The sequence below is a fragment of the Sprattus sprattus genome (assembly GCF_963457725.1).
Source record: "Sprattus sprattus genome assembly, chromosome: 2".
NCBI lineage: Eukaryota > Metazoa > Chordata > Actinopteri > Clupeiformes > Clupeidae > Sprattus > Sprattus sprattus.
The window spans coordinates 27,691,379-27,708,217 of NC_137921.1; the positions used below are offsets into that span (position 1 = coordinate 27,691,379).

The window sequence follows — 16,839 nt, forward strand, 5'->3', positions numbered from 1 at the left end:
CTAGGGGCTGGACGGCGAGCAGTGCTCTCCATTCTCCCCCGTGGGGCCCCTGGCTTTGTGCAAAGCAGCTTGGATTCGAAAATGTGTCCGGGACTCCATGGAGTAGTTCTTGTAATTTTGCCTAAAGAGTGGAGAGGAGAAGAGAGGAGAGGAGATGAGAGGGACGAAGAGAGGAGAGGAGAGGAGAGGAGAGGGACGAAGAGAGGAGAGGAGAGGAGGAGAGGAGAGGGACGAGGAGAGGAGAGGAGAGGAGAGGAAAGGAGAGGAGAGGAGAGGAGAAGAGAGGAGAGGAGAGGAGAAGAGATGAGAGGGTCAAAGAGAGGAGAGGAGAGGAGAGGAGAGGAGAGGAGAGGAGAGGAGAGGAGAGAAGAGGAGAGGAGAGGGATGAAGAGAGGAGAGGAGAGGAGAGGAGGGAACAGGAAGGACATCAGAAAATGACCTGAAGAAAAGTGAAGCACGACATAGCTTCCCTGCTGTTTGGGAATGAGGAAAAGGATATGAGAGGCTACTTGGGAGGCTAAGGGTGGCTGAATACTCACTTGGCCGATTCGAGAAGTTTAATGCCTTCGGCCCTCCTGCCCTGCTCCAGACACAGCAGGCCGTGCTCCAGGAGAGCGTTGGGGACCAGGTAGTGATCGTACTTGATCTGTGACTCACTGCAAACACACAACAGAGAGACTGGAACACAAGCTCTTTCAGAACAGTGTGGACATTGCCCAGATTCTAATAGTCTGGCTTGGCATGGGTAGAGCTCCCTAGCTCTGGACTGGCAGGCATTACAGTCGGGAGAAGAGTTTCCCACGCTGGGACATGGTACCATTGATATATATTTAATCCAGATCAAGACCTCTAACCAACAACATGGATGGACACAAATGTGGCCCTGGGCTCTGTAAAGCACTGTGAGATTTTAATTTGATTGTTTTGGCACTATATGTGGCCAATGCCGAAAAAAAAAAACAGTAAACGTGGCCTGGCTACCCGGATAGGATTTTAAACCGGTCAGATCTTATCCCCGCAGGCACAACTGAAACTCCAGAACTTAAACCAAAACTCATGACAGACGAGAGGTCCTCCAATATCATGACTACATGGCGACATACATGTCAGCATGTTTAGCATCTGAAGGAAGAGACAATGTGTATTTAAAATTGGCTACACAATTGTAAGTTTAACTCCTAGCCATGTTGACACATTCATAATGGGTATGTTTTGTTTACTCTCACTGATCATTAAGACTGCCTTCTCCCCCTCACTTGTCTCTGTGTACCGTGTGGCACAGATTAGCCTTATCATAACCGTAAGGGCAACAGTGCCCTCTGCAGCATGTGCATAGTATGTTCACTGGCTCATAAGTAAGGCACAAGTAAGGTACAGATTGATCAGTATGAGACCTCCCGCCCTCCAATGGCCTTGTAGTTGTGAGAATCTTGCTCTACTGAGCCCTAGGAACACGTCACAGGACCATGGTGAAGTATATGGGTTCTCTGGTTTTTGAGTATGAAACCCCTGACACTTTTCTCTCAAAAGTTATAGGAGTTTATTCACAAATGTATTTCCTGATTCACATATAAATGTCACATGATTCACAAATGTAAATACTGTAAATTAACAGATTAACGAGCATGCATTTACAAGTGACAAAACATTTATTTGAGTAATTTTTGATTTTAGGCGCGGCTTGCTTTATTTATTTTTTCTAAAGTCTATGTCTCTGAAATAGTGTGTCATCTCATTTTGCAGTGACGGGCTCTAGAGGCAGAGCGTTCAGGGTAAGGACATTGTGCAGACCTACAAGTTCCTGGGGGTGCATCTAGACGACAAGCTGAACTGGTCGGCTAACGCAGGTGCAACATACAAAAAAGGACAGAGCAGATTGTTCTTCCTGAGGAAACTCAGGTCCTCTGATGTATGTGTAGTAAATGTGCCACGCCTCTAGGCAGCCTGGCAGCCGTTTTTTTGTAATTGTTAATTTGTTTGCGTTTGTGTGTTTTGTACCTCGGGGTGACCCGTACGTTTGTCTTAAGTTCTGTTGTTTGAGATGTGTTGAGGAAGTCTGTGAGTGCTAGAGGAAGGAGATAGCTGCTGTGTGATATAAAATAAATCTCGCCACCATTTCGAAACCTCCTCCTCGTCTCCCGTGTCAAGTTCTTTGGACGCCCAACCACCCGCTAACCAACATAGATAACCTAAAACACAACGCAGAGTTTCAGCGGGCCGTTGACCAACCGGAGAGAGAGGGTTAGATCTTTGGTGCCGTGACCCGGATGGTGGAATAACGAGACTGGTATTTCGCAGCGACGCAGGCTTGTGCATCGGATAATGAACTTGAACTTTTGAACTGGAATTGTTTTGTCTGAAGTGAGCGGACGGCTTCTTTCAAGTGAACAAGCTACGTGATATCCTTTACACTGATGATAATTTTGAATGCTATTGCCTATTGTTTGAACGGTTGATTATTCTAAATGGGCTTAGCAACTTGTTAACGTAAAGAGGGATTTTTTTGTTTTGTTTGACGTACTGAGATTTAAGTCAATTATTAAGTATTGAGTGAGTTGATATTAATGTGAATGTTTTTGATAACTGAACACTGTGTATTTGAAACTTTAGGTTAGATACAGAAATATTTTGGAACTTATAAGCCTTTGTTAGTTGAGTACTGCTATAACAGTTTATAAGGTGAATAAGCCTTAGACTAAGATTTATGTTCACACTTCAAATTTCTACACACTACATTATTTCACTGTTAGTCTGCAAAACATAGCAACATGTCACAGAATTTTCATGTCTCTCCCGCTGGCGCAGCCAGCCATCAGCCCACTCAAGTGCCTGTTCTAAATGACACCCCACCACCCTTGGAACGTCGCACCCCCTCGCCCCAAAGGCATGCACCCTACCCTCAGTACACCACTCCAGCTTATCCCCCAAGGCTGCCAGGCACTGGAGCTTCAGGACAGGTACCGCCACTCCGTTTTGATACAAGCACCAAGACAGACAGGTCAGTGGACACCTCGGTGCCTAAACACTGTGGACATGGGACCATAACAGCTCTACCCCTGCAAAGCACCACACACCATGCCCCAAGTATGATGTCATCTGCTCAGCAGCCCACTATAACAGCCTACCCCTATCTACCCCAGCCTATTGGGCCTAGCCCCCATGTCTATCCAAGCTATCCCTATCCCACCCTTATGCCTCAGATGCTCATGCCTAGATTTCAAACACCTTCAGCGGCAGACATTTCAAGCAACCCCGCCGTCGCTAGGCAAAGCCCCCATGTACATTTTCCTGAGTCTGAAACCACATATCACAGCGAAGCCACACCATTGCCCCTGTATAGCACCAATGCGTGGACCCCCAACACAAACCATTACAGCCCCCATGAAATGTTTGACCATACAGCCACTGACATGCACCCGGAGCCACCACACCCCTCAACGCCCGCTCCAGGCTTGTACACCAGCACCCCTGCTGGTGCTTTCCATCCAGCCACACTTTCCAGCTTGTACACCTACCCACGTGTGCCACCGTTGAAGACCCCTGTTCGAGCTATGCACAGTCAAAGCCCTCCCACGGCAGCCTATGGCGGTCTCATGCAAACTCATCAGGTAAAAAATGTTCAAGTCTTCACTGGAAACCCAGACTGCAAGAGGACTGGGTTCGCGATATGCATTACCTCCTCGAGGCGATAGAGCTCCCCACTCACCTTCGCTTTTCTACAGTCGTGCGGCACCTAGGTGGCGAGGCTCGCAAGCTGGTTCTTAACCTACCCCCCCATGAACAGACCCCAGAAAAAGCGTTTCAGGAACTCAGGGCAGAATACAGTGACACCCGAGGCTCCCTAGACCCGTTAAGTGACTTTTATGAGCGAAGCCAGAATTCAGGGGAGACCGCCTGCTCTTACGCCATAGCACTGGAGGCAAAATTGCGGGCTGTGGAAGACAAAGAAAGAGGGGGAAATCCATTCCCTGACCGTGATAACAAACTCAAGCGGCAGTTCATGAAGGGGCTAACCGAGGAGGAGGTGTACCTGAGAATAGCACCAATGACACCCAGACTCTTGAGCTTCCGTGAGCTTCAGGCTGAGCTCCGCCACCTAGTGAGAGAAGGTAAGAAGTTCCAGCCCCTCGACAAAGCAAAGAAAATATTCCAACAGGTACATGTTACATCGGAGGATGGCGGGAACGTGAGAAGGGAGAGAAGCAAGCCTGCATCTGAATTATCGGAGCTGACAGAGATGGTCAAGAAGCTAGCCTTTAACCAGCAGGAACAAATGGCCAAGTTGTCCACACTGGAGCTGAGAATAGCCTCTCCGCTGTTTGCTTCACCACAAACTGCCCCGTCAGCGCAGGGAAGGGTGAGCCAGAGCGCTAGCTTTACCTGTCACCGGTGTGGAAAGCTGGGACACCTAGCTCGAGTTTGCAGAGCAGTGCTTTCAGACCCCCTGCCAGTTGCAGTGCACGCACCCCATCCCTCTCATCCTTTAAACTCTTAAAGCCCATGGTAGCTGGGGCAACCATGTCACCATCCGACCACACACACATCTAGCCAATGCTGTCGTGGTGCACAATGTGTTGGAGTTTGGTGATGAGAAGAAGAGTGAAGCCGGGAACAACGAGGCATGCCTCAGCCTGGGCCAAGTTGTCGCCAGCTGTGCTGTCGACCTGAGTGAAGCAGCAGTGGAGAATGAGAATCAACGTGCTTGTCTGCAAGAGCTGCTGGACAAGAATGCAGACGTGTTCTCTCAGCATTCATTGGACTATGGGCACACAACCACTGTGCAGCATGAGATCCCGCTGGTGGACTCCAGGCCTTTCCGGCTACCATATCGAAAAATACCCCCTTCTCAGTGTCAGGATGTGAGGAAGTTGTTGACTGAGATGGCGGCCACAGGAGTTATCCGTCCCAGCAAGAGTCCTTATGCCTCCCCAGTGGTGGTAGTGACCAAGAAAGATGGGTCATTAAGACTATGTGTTGACTATAGGAAGCTGAACTCCTACAGCACCCGAGACGCGTTTCCCTTGCCAAGGATTGAGGAGGCTCTAGAGTCGTTGGGCCAAGCCAAATACTTCTCCACTCTTGACCTTACGTCTGGTTATTGGCAGGTGGAGGTAGCGGAACACGACAGGCACAAGACCGCATTCAGCACACCCATGGGGCTATTTGAAGCCAATAGGATGCCATTTGGCTTGCAAAATGCCCCCTCCACATTTCAAAGGCTCATGACCTGCTGTTTTGGCCCATCTCCTTATCTACCTGGACGACATCATAATTTTTTCCACCTCTTTCAGTGAGCATCTGGAAAGGCTGCAACTAGTCTTTGACAGGCTTCGGGAGCATGGATTGAAGCCCTCCAAGTGCCAGTTGGTGAGGCAAGAAGTAAACTACCTTGGCCACTTGGTGTTGGCTAACGGCATCAGGACCGACCCAGAGAAGATCAGCAGAGTGAAGGAGTGGCCGAAGCTCACCAACCGCAAAGAAGTGCTGCAGTTTCTAGGATTCGCAGGCTATTATAGGCGATATGTGAAGGGATACTCCAGCCTGGCTGCCCCCTTATATCGTCTCACTTCTGGTGACCCCAGGAAGAAGAAGAGAGGGGCCCAGAAAAATCCTGAGCTTGACCGACCCTTCACATGGACGGCTGAATGTGAGGAGGCATTTCAGTCCTTGAGAGATAAGTTAATTGATGCTCCAGTGCTGGGTTACCCAGACTACACCCTACCGTTCCTGCTGCAGGCCGACGCTTCAGGGCAGGGGCTTGGCGCTGTGCTAGCGCAGGTCCAGGATGGGATGGAGAGAGTCATCGCGTATGCGAGCAGAGGCTTGAGCCCACCTGAGACGAGGTATCCAGCACACAAGCTCGAGTTCCTCGCCCTCAAGTGGGCAATCACAGACAAGTTCCACGACCATCTTTACGGACACAAGTTCTCTGTTCTTACCGATAACAACCCCCTGAAGTATGTGATGACCACCGCCAAACTCGACGCTACAGGCCAGCGTTGGGTGTCCCACCTGTCAATATTCGACTTTGATGTCCAGTATCGAAGGGGACAAGACAACTCCAATGCAGACGCCCTCTCACGCATGTCCAATGAGGAGGTGACGGAAGTCCTGCAGACATGCCCCCAGCGAGTAAAGACAGATGGTCCGAGGCACAGAGAGGCTCAAGCTGCCCAGGAACAGGAGGGGGCCATGGGTGAAAGTGCTGCTGTGGAGGAGCCTGAAAGTAGTCTGCTGCTGGAGCCCAGTGAGCCGTATGGAGATGTGGGGATGGAGGCACTGCCTGCTATGACCACACAGGAGATACGGGCCGGGCAGAAGGAAGACTCCGACATAAGCCCTATCTCACACTTCAAGAGCCGGAACCAAAAACCAAGCCGCAGTGAGAGGATGGAAATGGCCGTTAGTGGACGCCTTCTCCTAAAAGAGTGGAGGAGGTTAGTGGTTAGAAGAGGCATCTTATACCGACGGGTCAGAGATTGCCATAAAGGAGTGGTGGAGCAGCTCATTCTGCCAGAGAAGCTGCGGGCAGCCGTCAAAACAGCTCTCCATGACGAAGCAGGGCATTTAGGATCTGAGAGGACGCTACAGACGATAAGAGAAAGGTTCTTTTGGCCGAGAATGTTTCAGGAAATCAAGGCCTGGTGTGAGCAGTGTGAACGGTGCTGCCTCAGAAAGACCCCCACCACCAATGTCAGAGCTCCCCTTGTCAGTATCCATACTAGTGCCCCCATGGAGATGGTGTGCATTGACTATTTGTCACTGGAGAAGTCTAAGGGTGGCATTGAAAATGTGCTCATCGTCACAGACCACTTTTCCAGATATGCGCAGGCCTACCCCACTAAGGACCAAAAGGCAGGCACAGTGGCTCGGGTACTGTGGAGGAACTTCTTCTGCCGTTTTGGGTTCCCTGCGAAGCTGCATGCAGATCAGGGGCGCAATTTTCAAAGTGCCATTGTGAAGGAGCTGTGTAAGTGCACAGGCATTGTCAAAACCCACACCACGCCCTACCATCCTCAGGGCAACGGGACCACCGAACGGTTCAACAGGACCCTCATGAACATGCTGGGGACAATAGAGCCGCACTTGAAGTCTCGGTGGCATGAACATGTGGATGCCATGACGCACGCCTACAACTGCTCACGACACAACTCCACCGGGTACAGCCCATACTACCTGATGTTCGGCAGGCACCCAAGACTCCCAGTGGACCTGATCTTCGGCTCCCTGGCCACTAACAAGCCATGTGACTACACAGAATACGTGCAGACCTTGCATGATTCCCTGACAGAGGCCTATGCCCTGGCCAATCAGACCTCGCACACTGCTAAAGACCAGCAGAAAAAATATTATGATAAGAAAGCAAAGAGTGAAGATTTCAGCCCAGGGGATAGAGTTTTAGTCAGAGTCTGTCATGTGGAGGGGTGGCAGTAGTTAGGGGACCGATGGGAGGCACGCCCTTATGTTGTGGTGAAGAAGCGGCCTGGTTCGCCTGTGTATGTGGTGCGCCTGGAGAATGGGGAAGCGGAAAGGGTGTTGCACCGAAACCTCCTTACCCAGTAGTGATGCGCGAGAGGGCGTTATTTTAACACCCGCCCCAACCCGACCCAAGAAATTTTCCAAACCGCCCCGCCCGACCCGTGGGGAATTCTGAAGCGGCCCGCCCGACCCGCCCAATTTGACCCGCAAAAAAATAAAAATAATAATAACAACAAATAAAATAAAAAGCCCGGGGCTGAGGGTTATGCCTAATTTAACAAGTAACTAAATGAGAAGGATTTGCGCTAAATTCGCATTATTGTGAAACTTCAACGGCAGGTCTACATCAAACAACAACAACAACGACAGCTTTACGGAATTATTTATTGAAGAACTGTTAACAAATGCGTGGAAACATAGCCTATGTCTATCTATGATGTTCCCACAAACAGATTTGATGTAGGCCTACCTGTTTTATGCCCATCATATTTGTACAGCGCCTCACATTGAAGACACATGACTAGTAGGCTAGTCTGCAATGGTGTCATCGGACAGCACGACTTGTCCAAATGTTTCCCACACCTTGCTCTTTTGGTCGGCTTTCCTTACAACCTTTGCATCGCCTTTTTTAATCTTCTCTCTTATTAAGTCAGCCATTATTGGAGTCCTCCTAGAAGTTTTGGCGGTGCAAACAAAAACTACGGATGGCGTGTTGGGATAAACTAACCGGAGCTGTATCTTAAACTATACCATTCTAAAAGGTAACATAATTTTACAAAATATAAAGTATAGAATAAAATGTGAGGTGGACACCCAGGTTATGTAGCCTAACTCAGACGACTAGCAGGAGTGGGAGCTATGAGTGCAATAACTTTGTGACAGTGGGATGTATGCAATTGATAAGTTCTGTAGGCTAACGCAAAATTACGATTTCACCTATGTATTCCAAAAGTTCCGGGTTGCGGGTTTTGACTATTTTGACCCACCCCACCCGAACCCGCGATACTTAGAGAAAACTGCTACCCAACCCACCCGGCCCGCAGGTGCCCGCGGGTAATTGGGTAACCCGCGCATCACTATTACCCAGTGCATGTTCCCCCCAGTTGAGCGTGGCAGCGGAGTGACCATGGAAGAGGGCCAGTCAGACAGTGAGGCATGGAAGTGAAAGTCCTCTCTATGGGTGTAGGCACACACACTCTGAAATTAACCTCTGCATTTAACCCATCCAGGGAAGTGACACACACACACACACACACACACACACACACACACACACACACACACACACACAGTGATGTGAAGTAACACAAACCCGGAGCAGTGGGCTGCCATTGGCTCCCGGGGAGCAGTGATCGGGGTTAGGTGCCTTGCTCAAGGGCACTTCAGCCGTGGATGTGGGCATGGGAGAGCAGTGGTCTAGCACTTCCCCCGCCCACATTTTTCCTACTGGTCGGGGATCGAACCGGCCACCCTACGGTTTCCGGCCTGAAACCCTGACCAGTAGGCCACGGCTGCCCCTGGGAGACCAGCATAGAGCTGCACCCAGAAGGGGAACCAGAGGGTGATGGAACAGAAAGTGGAGAGGAGGAGCACACAGAGACTGAGCAAGCTGACATGGGGACCAGGGTGATGTGTGAAGGGGAAATGCATGCGACCAGTGGTGGTGTCACCCCTAGACCAAAGAGAAACCCAGAGAGGAACAGACATCCCCCACCAAAGCTCTCGTTTCAGTCCCGAGTCACTGCTAGAGAGAGCGACGAACAAAAGCTAGAAAGAGGGAGAAAGTTGTGGCAAAGAGCCAAAACAAGAAGAGCGGCTGGACAACAGATATCCACACACACTTCACACCACATAGCCCTTCACAACACTTTCATTTTTTTGAAATATCCCAGGTTACTGTAAAATTATTGTTATGAATAATCTCAGGTTACTGTTAGTTTTTGTTGGTTGATCTGATGGCTGGGACGCCATCACTTAAAGAAGGGGTGGATGTAAGGTAGTGAATGTGCCACGCCTCTAGGCAGCTTGGCAGCCGTTTTTTTGTAATTGTTAATTTGTTTGCGTTTGTGTGTTTTGTACCTCGGGGTGACCCGTACGTTTGTCTTAAGTTCTGTTGTTTGAGATGTGTTGAGGGAGTCGGTGAGTGCTAGAGGAAGGAGATAGCTGCTGTGTGATATAAAATAAATCTCGCCACCATTTCGAAACCTCCTCCTCGTCTCCCGTGTCAAGTACTTTGGACGCCCAACCACCCGCTAACCAACATAGATAACCTAAAACACAACGCAGAGTTTCAGCGGGCCGTTGACCAACCGGAGAGAGAGGGTTACATATGCAAAGAGATGCTGCGCATGTTTTATCAATCTGTCGAGCTGCAGTCTGCTGGGGAGGCAACACGTCTAGGAGGGACACTGGGTGGCTGGACAAACTGGTCAGAAAGGTGAGCTCAGTGGTGGGGCAGAACCTGGACTCACTGGGGACTGTGGTTGAGAGACGGATGCAGGGCAAGCTCTTGGCCATCATGGGCAATGTTAATCACCCCCTCCACCATGTCCTGGCAGGACAGTCCAGCAGCTTCCGTAGCGGGCGGCTCAACACGATACGTTCAAGGACTGAGTGACAAAGGAGGTCGTTGTCCCAGCTGCTATTAAACTTGAATTATTATATGCACTTTACACCATGTATCCTTCATCCTACACTGTACATAGCTGAATTGTATTGTTTGTATTGTATCATATTGTCCGTATATATTGTTTGTAATTATTGTAAATATGAGAGAGCTGCAAGATCCCTGTTTCTGCAGATGTCTCTTATAGTTTCAGCCAATCACATGAATGTAAATTCGAGGTCTGAGCCAATCACATGAATGTTAAATTTAAGGGTATGACTGAATGTGACCACATTGCGTTACATCTCTGCGGTGTCCAGTTATGTGGACTTCTATACCATAATGGCTGCATCAGTCTCAAAAATCCACAAATGAATCCAGGGATGTTTGTAAATGCATGTTCCTAAGTCTGTTAATAAAGGTAACGGCGTTTACTTTTGTGAATTGTGTGATATTTTTTTGTGAATCAGGAAATACATTTGTTTATCGTGTGAACTTTATTTTTTTAATCACAAATACATTTGTGAATCGAGTGAACTTTTTGTGAGTCACAACATACATATGAACCACGAAACATTTATTTGTTCATTTTTAAACTATTCTAGCTCTATACTCTCTTTCAGAGGACTCCCTGGGGTTTGGGCTGTCAAACACGTGATCTCGGTCTCACTTTCACTCACTTGCAGAGGACGAGGGTGAAGTAGTGTTCGGCCTCATCCTGGTGACCCAGGTGCTTGAGGCACAGTCCCTTCAGCAGGCTGATCACACACTGGTCATCTATGGAGAAGTCTGTCCCTGAGGGAGACAAGTGCAGGAAGCTATGTCAAGCTCGGTGCACCATCTGGTAATCATAGTTATTATAGCTGAACTTTTTGTCCATCCAGCAGTGGTGTAGTGGTCCCTGGAGGCTCTTCATTTTTTTAAAGCAGCCCATACAGCACAGGATAAACGCCCTGTTTTGAGAAGTGGGTATACACAATGCTGACTGAATATACCTGCGTATACCCTGGACTACACCACTGCATACAAGTACTGCTTTGAATGACAGCTTCATAATAAGAATAAAATAGGATGTAAAAAATGTGTTTCCAAAAAGAAATCAAATAAAAAAATCTCAAATGAACTAATAAAATTTGATCGAACACTGGATCACACTGTTTAATTTGTGCCCCTTTCTGAAATCATCATCAAAGTGTTAACATCCCTTTCAGACTCTTCAGGCTTAGTTAAGCAATAGCATGCAGCACTGAGAGTAAACAGAGTCACCTGTTTCCCTGCCTGCCTATGGATGGTTATACAGGGCGGATTGCAGAGGTCTTGAAAAAGAAGGGTCAAAACTGCACATATTGACTTTTTGCAATAACTTCATGTAATTGCCAATAAAAGCCAGTGACACTTATTAAATATATTTAACTATACTTCAGCCTTCCATAGTAACATCTGACAAAAATATCTAAAGACACTGAAGCAGCAAACTTTGTGAAAATGCATATTTGTGTCATTCTCAAAACTTTTGGCCACGACTGTACATTACTAGGGTACTGATCCATAGTTATACAGCTATGCATTACTGGGGTACTGTTCCAAAGTTATACAGCTATGCATTACTAGGGTACTGATCCAGGTTCTCTTGGGCCTCATCCAGCGTCTTCAGCATCCCCTCAGTCAGGTCCTTGTGCTTGCCGATCACCGTGTAGCCGTTCCAGATGTACATCATCTCCTGCCCGGCAAATAACAAATGGTTTTGAACAGAGAAATAATACACAGCTACCTCAGTGTGCAAGCTCTTTCAAAAGCTGAAATCTGAAATGTGGACACTTGTCACCAAAGTGGTTTTAAGGCTACGATTAAATTTAACATTTGGGCAGCTTCCTGTAGAAAGGGTCTTTTTTCGAAACCGACAAACGAAACATTGACACATATTTCCATCCAGAATTTATATCACACAACGTCCCTGCCAAGACTGTTCTTGCCCAAGAACAATATCACCCAACTCATGAAGATGGCCACTGCGTCTTTCCTAAAACAACAGCGGCCACTGTAAACCTACTGTTGTCAGTGTAATCCATCTGTTTACATTATGTTGAAGTCATGTTCCACTTATCACCTCTCTCAATCTCATTGCACTGAGGTCTTTGGCACTATCTTCTGGTACTTCCGTATGCAGCACAGATATCTATTTCAGAGACACTCACCAGGGGAGGAGCTGGTAGAGGAACTGGTCTTTCAGCATTGTACCGCCTTGCTTTCCGGATGGCAAACTTCTCAGTGGGCAAAGACTTCCCAGCAATCTTTTGTTTCAGTCCAGGCACTTGCCTGTTACAGCAGTAAATTAATTGAATTGAATTGAATTGAATTGAATTGAATTGAATTGAATTGAATTGAATTGAATTGAATTGAATTGAATTGAATTGAATTGAATTGAATTGAATTGAATTGAATTGAATTGAATTGAATTGAATTGAATGATGAATCACTGAAGAGCGTTTCCTCTACAGATTTACAGTAAGCATTTGAACAGCATTCTTCTCTGGAGCACAGAGGAGACTTCCTGGACTATCAAGGACTGTCGGTGTGTTTAGAAGCACGGGGGGGGGGGTCATGAGAAGCCGCATGGCGATGAACAAACCTGAAGAGGGCGATCTCACTCTCTCCAAACGTCAGCCGGTCGTCTGGGCTCAGCATGCTGAGGTAGGCGGCCTTCATGTAGGCGTATGTGGCCTGTAGGGAAGAAGGCCACTCAGCAGTTACATCTACAGTCAGGTCTGCTAACACGTCAGCACTGTCTCCTCTAGCCCCAGGCCAAACCACAGTGTACACCAGGACCCCCAGCCCTAGAACATGTCCCACACTCTTCCTCCTAAGGACACCCAGCCCTAAAACATGACCCAGACTCTAAAACATGTCCCACACTCTTCCTCCTAAGGACACCCAGCCCTTTAACATGTCCCAGCCCTAAAACATGTACTAGACTCTTCCTCCATGAATTTCCCAAACTGTTCCTACCACTGGTAGGTAGCATTGCACTTCACTCTGGCCACGAATTGGAAATTACAATTTTCACCTAAATTACAGAGCAAGTTTAGGGGTTTCATGAAATGTTGTATTCCTATAATTTTGCATAAGTAGACACATTTGTGCTTGGTGTACGAGGTTCTTGTCAAATACATTTTGTGTTTGACACAGCCATAAATATATTTTCCCATTAATAAACAGAAAACTGGTTGATTTGACATGTAATAGCCCAGTTTTGCTTTCCAATAGTCATTTGTCAGGGTGGCATTCTCGTTATCTACGAACAAAAATATTCTCTCTCCCTTATAGCATGTTCCAACTGTTGATGAATGTGGAAATGTTGCTCATCACCCCCACTACTCCTCATCTATGCAAATGGACAGCCAAACTCTACTCACTCACTCTTTTCCCCTCCTAATCTAGACTAGCCTGACGATGTCATACTCATAATTCTAGTCAGAATATGAGTCTGAAACTGAACCATTGGGCTGTGATTATGGGGCGTGTTTCAACGAACCAGGAAAGAAAATTCCTCTTCGCTGAAATGGATACCTACAACCAATCAGAGCAACGTCTAATCAACTCAAGCGTTGGTTGGTCATCTGTCCATCAATGTATAAAGCCCGCCCTTACAATTTGATTGTTCAGATCACTTTTCTGAGACGTTTAATCTCTCCCAACTAGCTTAATTCTAGACTGAATCTCCCAGACCAAAAATTTTGTGGGCGGAGTTCAGGCTGGTATCCAGGCTAAATCTAGACTATCTTCACCATGGGACGCTGCTGTAGTCTCTTCACCCGATCTACCTGTAGAAACCCTCAGCGAATTGCACCCACTGCCACGGCACTGCCGTACACTTGTTGTACCCCATACCCTATGCTAGCATGTATATACAATATATATTATTGCCGCCACCGACATGTTTCTCTTTTCCTACTCCCCTTACCCCTGTAACAGTATGAGCACATTATATAACCACTAAACTGGTCTTGTTTGTATCATGTATTTACCACCGGATGTCTGTATATTATCTACATCTACTAAACACCTGATGTTTTCCTTCCCCTTCTCCCACACAACCCTCCCCCATCCCCCCCTTACTATCTTCACCTAGCCGACCTCAAGCAGATGGGTCCCACCTTATGTGCTGTGGTTCTGCTTAAGGTTTCTTCCTGACTAACAGGGAGTTTTTTCTTGCCCTTGTTGCCATTGTGCTTGCACTGAGGGGGTTCAGGCTCTGGGCTCTGTAAAGCGTCTTGAGACAATTGTATTTTATGGCGCTATATAAATAAAATTGAATTGAATTGAATTCCCAACAATATGCTTTCTCACTTACAGATTCCCTCTATCCAGGCAAGCCAGGCTAACCTTCCCTTCCACAGCCCTGTCTAGTGTCCTTACCTTGGACCAGGCTTACCCATAACATCTCCTTCTATAGCCCTATCTAGTGGCCTTACCCATAACCTCTCCTTTCACAGACCTGTCTAGTGTCCTTTATCTGGACCAGGATTACCCATAACCTCTACTTCCACAGCCCTGTCTAGTGTCCTTTATCTGGACCAGGCTTACCCATAACCTCTCCTTCTATAGCCCTATCTAGAGTCCTTACCTTGGACCAGGCGTTCTCCTTGCTGAGCAGGTCGGCATAGAAGTAGGCCATCTTCCAGAGCCTCTGGTAGGTGAAGCACCACATCAGCTCCCAGTAGCACATGTGATGGAACTGCTTCCAGTTCTGCTGCGCCTCACAACACTCCTCAAAGCGCTTGATAGCCTGGGGGAGACATGCACACACACACACACGGCCTGAGTCTCAGAGAGGTAAACACACACACACACACACACACAGCCTGAGTCTCAAAGAAGTACACACACACACACAGCCGGAGTCGCAGAGAGGTACGCACACTCACACACACACACACACACACACACACACACACACACACACACACACAGTCCGAGTCTCAGAGCGGTACACACTCACAGATCCCGAGTCTCAGAGAGGTACACACACACACACACACACACAAACACAGTCAGAGTCTCAGAGAGGTACACACATACCCACACACCGGAGTCTCAGACAGACAGACAAACACACACATATACAGTCACAGAGAGGTACACATTCAGACAGAGAGAGAGAGGCACAGAGGGGCTCAGGCTGGTGTTACTGTGCCTCTAGTAACACCCTCTGCGCACTGGTCTGGCAAAACAAGTCTTGCTGAGAAAGTGAAAGTAACCTGAATACTGTGTGGTGTGAAGGGTTAGCATGATATGAGTCAGGGTTCTTCAGATGAGCTCTTATTTGCATCTAGTACAGAAGATCTAAGAGACACTGGATGAACTGGTGAGTAATACCTATAAGACTAGTGGCTAGTTTAGAGGATAAGTTGTTATTTTCTAAGACTAGTGGCTTGTTTAAAGGATTAATGTCTAGTCTAGAGGTAGAGGACCAAAACATTTGCTTTTTCTCCCACTCACCCACTTCTTATTCTCCTTAAATTCTGTGCACCAATTAAGACCTCAACCACAGCATGAGGCTCACCACAGTTCACACTCACATCATCCAGATTTCCTTTGATAACCTCTATTCGACCAGCGAAGAACAAAAAGATGGAACCCTGCAATGAACAAAACGAGACGAAATAACGCAAAACAGTGGCGCAGGTTAAGACAATCAGATTGGCTTCAGCACGCAGGGAGTGCGTATGAGCACTGCTATGATAGCTAACGCTGGGCAGCTAGGTGTAGCTCAGCGTTGCAGTGATAGGAGGAGAATGTGTGTGTGTGTGTGTGTGTCTGGACTTGCCTTGGGGTACAGCTTCAGATACGGCTGCAGAAGCTTCTCTGCATCCTGCACGTCCCCCTCGCCCGTCCCTGTATCACCGTGACAACAGAACAGAAGGGTCTGTGAGCCTGACCGCAGAGCTCATTCTCCAAACAGTCATCTGATTCTGCCCAGACGTCTGCTTGACCTTCACATCGTTCTTCTATCACTCAAGATATAAGGGCTGCAGTCAGGGTGCATGTCATACCAGAGCCGTGATATGCACCTCGAGGAAGATAGGATAACACACACTAGACAAGTGTACTAGCTAGGATAACACATACTAGACAAGTGTACTAGCTAGGATAACACATACTAGACAAGTGTACTACAAACAAACTTTGCTTTGTCTCCATTCTAAATGATAAAATGATCTACGGTCAGCCTTGTGCCTACAACAAATATGGCCTTCGCATAACAGTGGACAGGCAACATGGTGACAAGCCTTGAGGAGGGATTTAGCCTGTGAATAGGAACAACAGTTCATGGCAACATCTGAATTTAGCTTCTGTTAGTGTGATCATTTCAAGTTCATATATATTTACGATTTGTATATATGACACATTAAAACATAACAAAAAACATAGGAAGCTAAACACTGCTTTTATAGCATCAATATTATGATAGTATCATGAAAGATTAATGGCTAAAAGGTACATTAAATGAATTCAATTGTATTCAATTTTATTTAAATAGTGCCAAAACAATACATTTGTAAAAAAAGGCACTTTAAAGAACATGAGATGTAAATGTGAGTTGTGAATGTCAAAGGTCAGAAGTGAAAGGTGAAGGTCATCAGGTGTGGAGGTGCTGCTCACCCAGGATGAAGCTCATGAAGGTGTGGTAGCAGAGGAGGAGCATGTTACACAGGAAGGACCTGAAGGTGTGATCCACTGCCCCCTCCTGCAGC

At 47.3% G+C, this 16,839-nt stretch overlaps 1 protein-coding gene across 1 annotated transcript in view; it reads right to left on the reverse strand.

Moving 5' to 3' along the window:
- ttc39a (tetratricopeptide repeat domain 39A) overlaps nucleotides 1-16,839 on the reverse strand; it is a gene marked incomplete at its 3' end in the record, with an annotated part of 30,683 nt that continues 13,844 nt past the window's right edge. Inside the window, exons 8-17 of the mRNA XM_080832014.1 lie at nucleotides 16,748-16,839; nucleotides 15,912-15,979; nucleotides 15,664-15,723; nucleotides 14,709-14,870; nucleotides 12,714-12,805; nucleotides 12,280-12,400; nucleotides 11,693-11,804; nucleotides 10,765-10,879; nucleotides 540-656; nucleotides 1-121 (exon numbers count right to left, since the gene is read on the reverse strand). The exon at nucleotides 16,748-16,839 is cut by the window's right edge and continues 17 nt beyond it. Of these exons, the coding sequence (XP_080688140.1) occupies nucleotides 1-121; nucleotides 540-656; nucleotides 10,765-10,879; nucleotides 11,693-11,804; nucleotides 12,280-12,400; nucleotides 12,714-12,805; nucleotides 14,709-14,870; nucleotides 15,664-15,723; nucleotides 15,912-15,979; nucleotides 16,748-16,839 (1,060 nt within the window). The remainder of the gene's footprint in view (nucleotides 122-539; nucleotides 657-10,764; nucleotides 10,880-11,692; nucleotides 11,805-12,279; nucleotides 12,401-12,713; nucleotides 12,806-14,708; nucleotides 14,871-15,663; nucleotides 15,724-15,911; nucleotides 15,980-16,747) is intronic.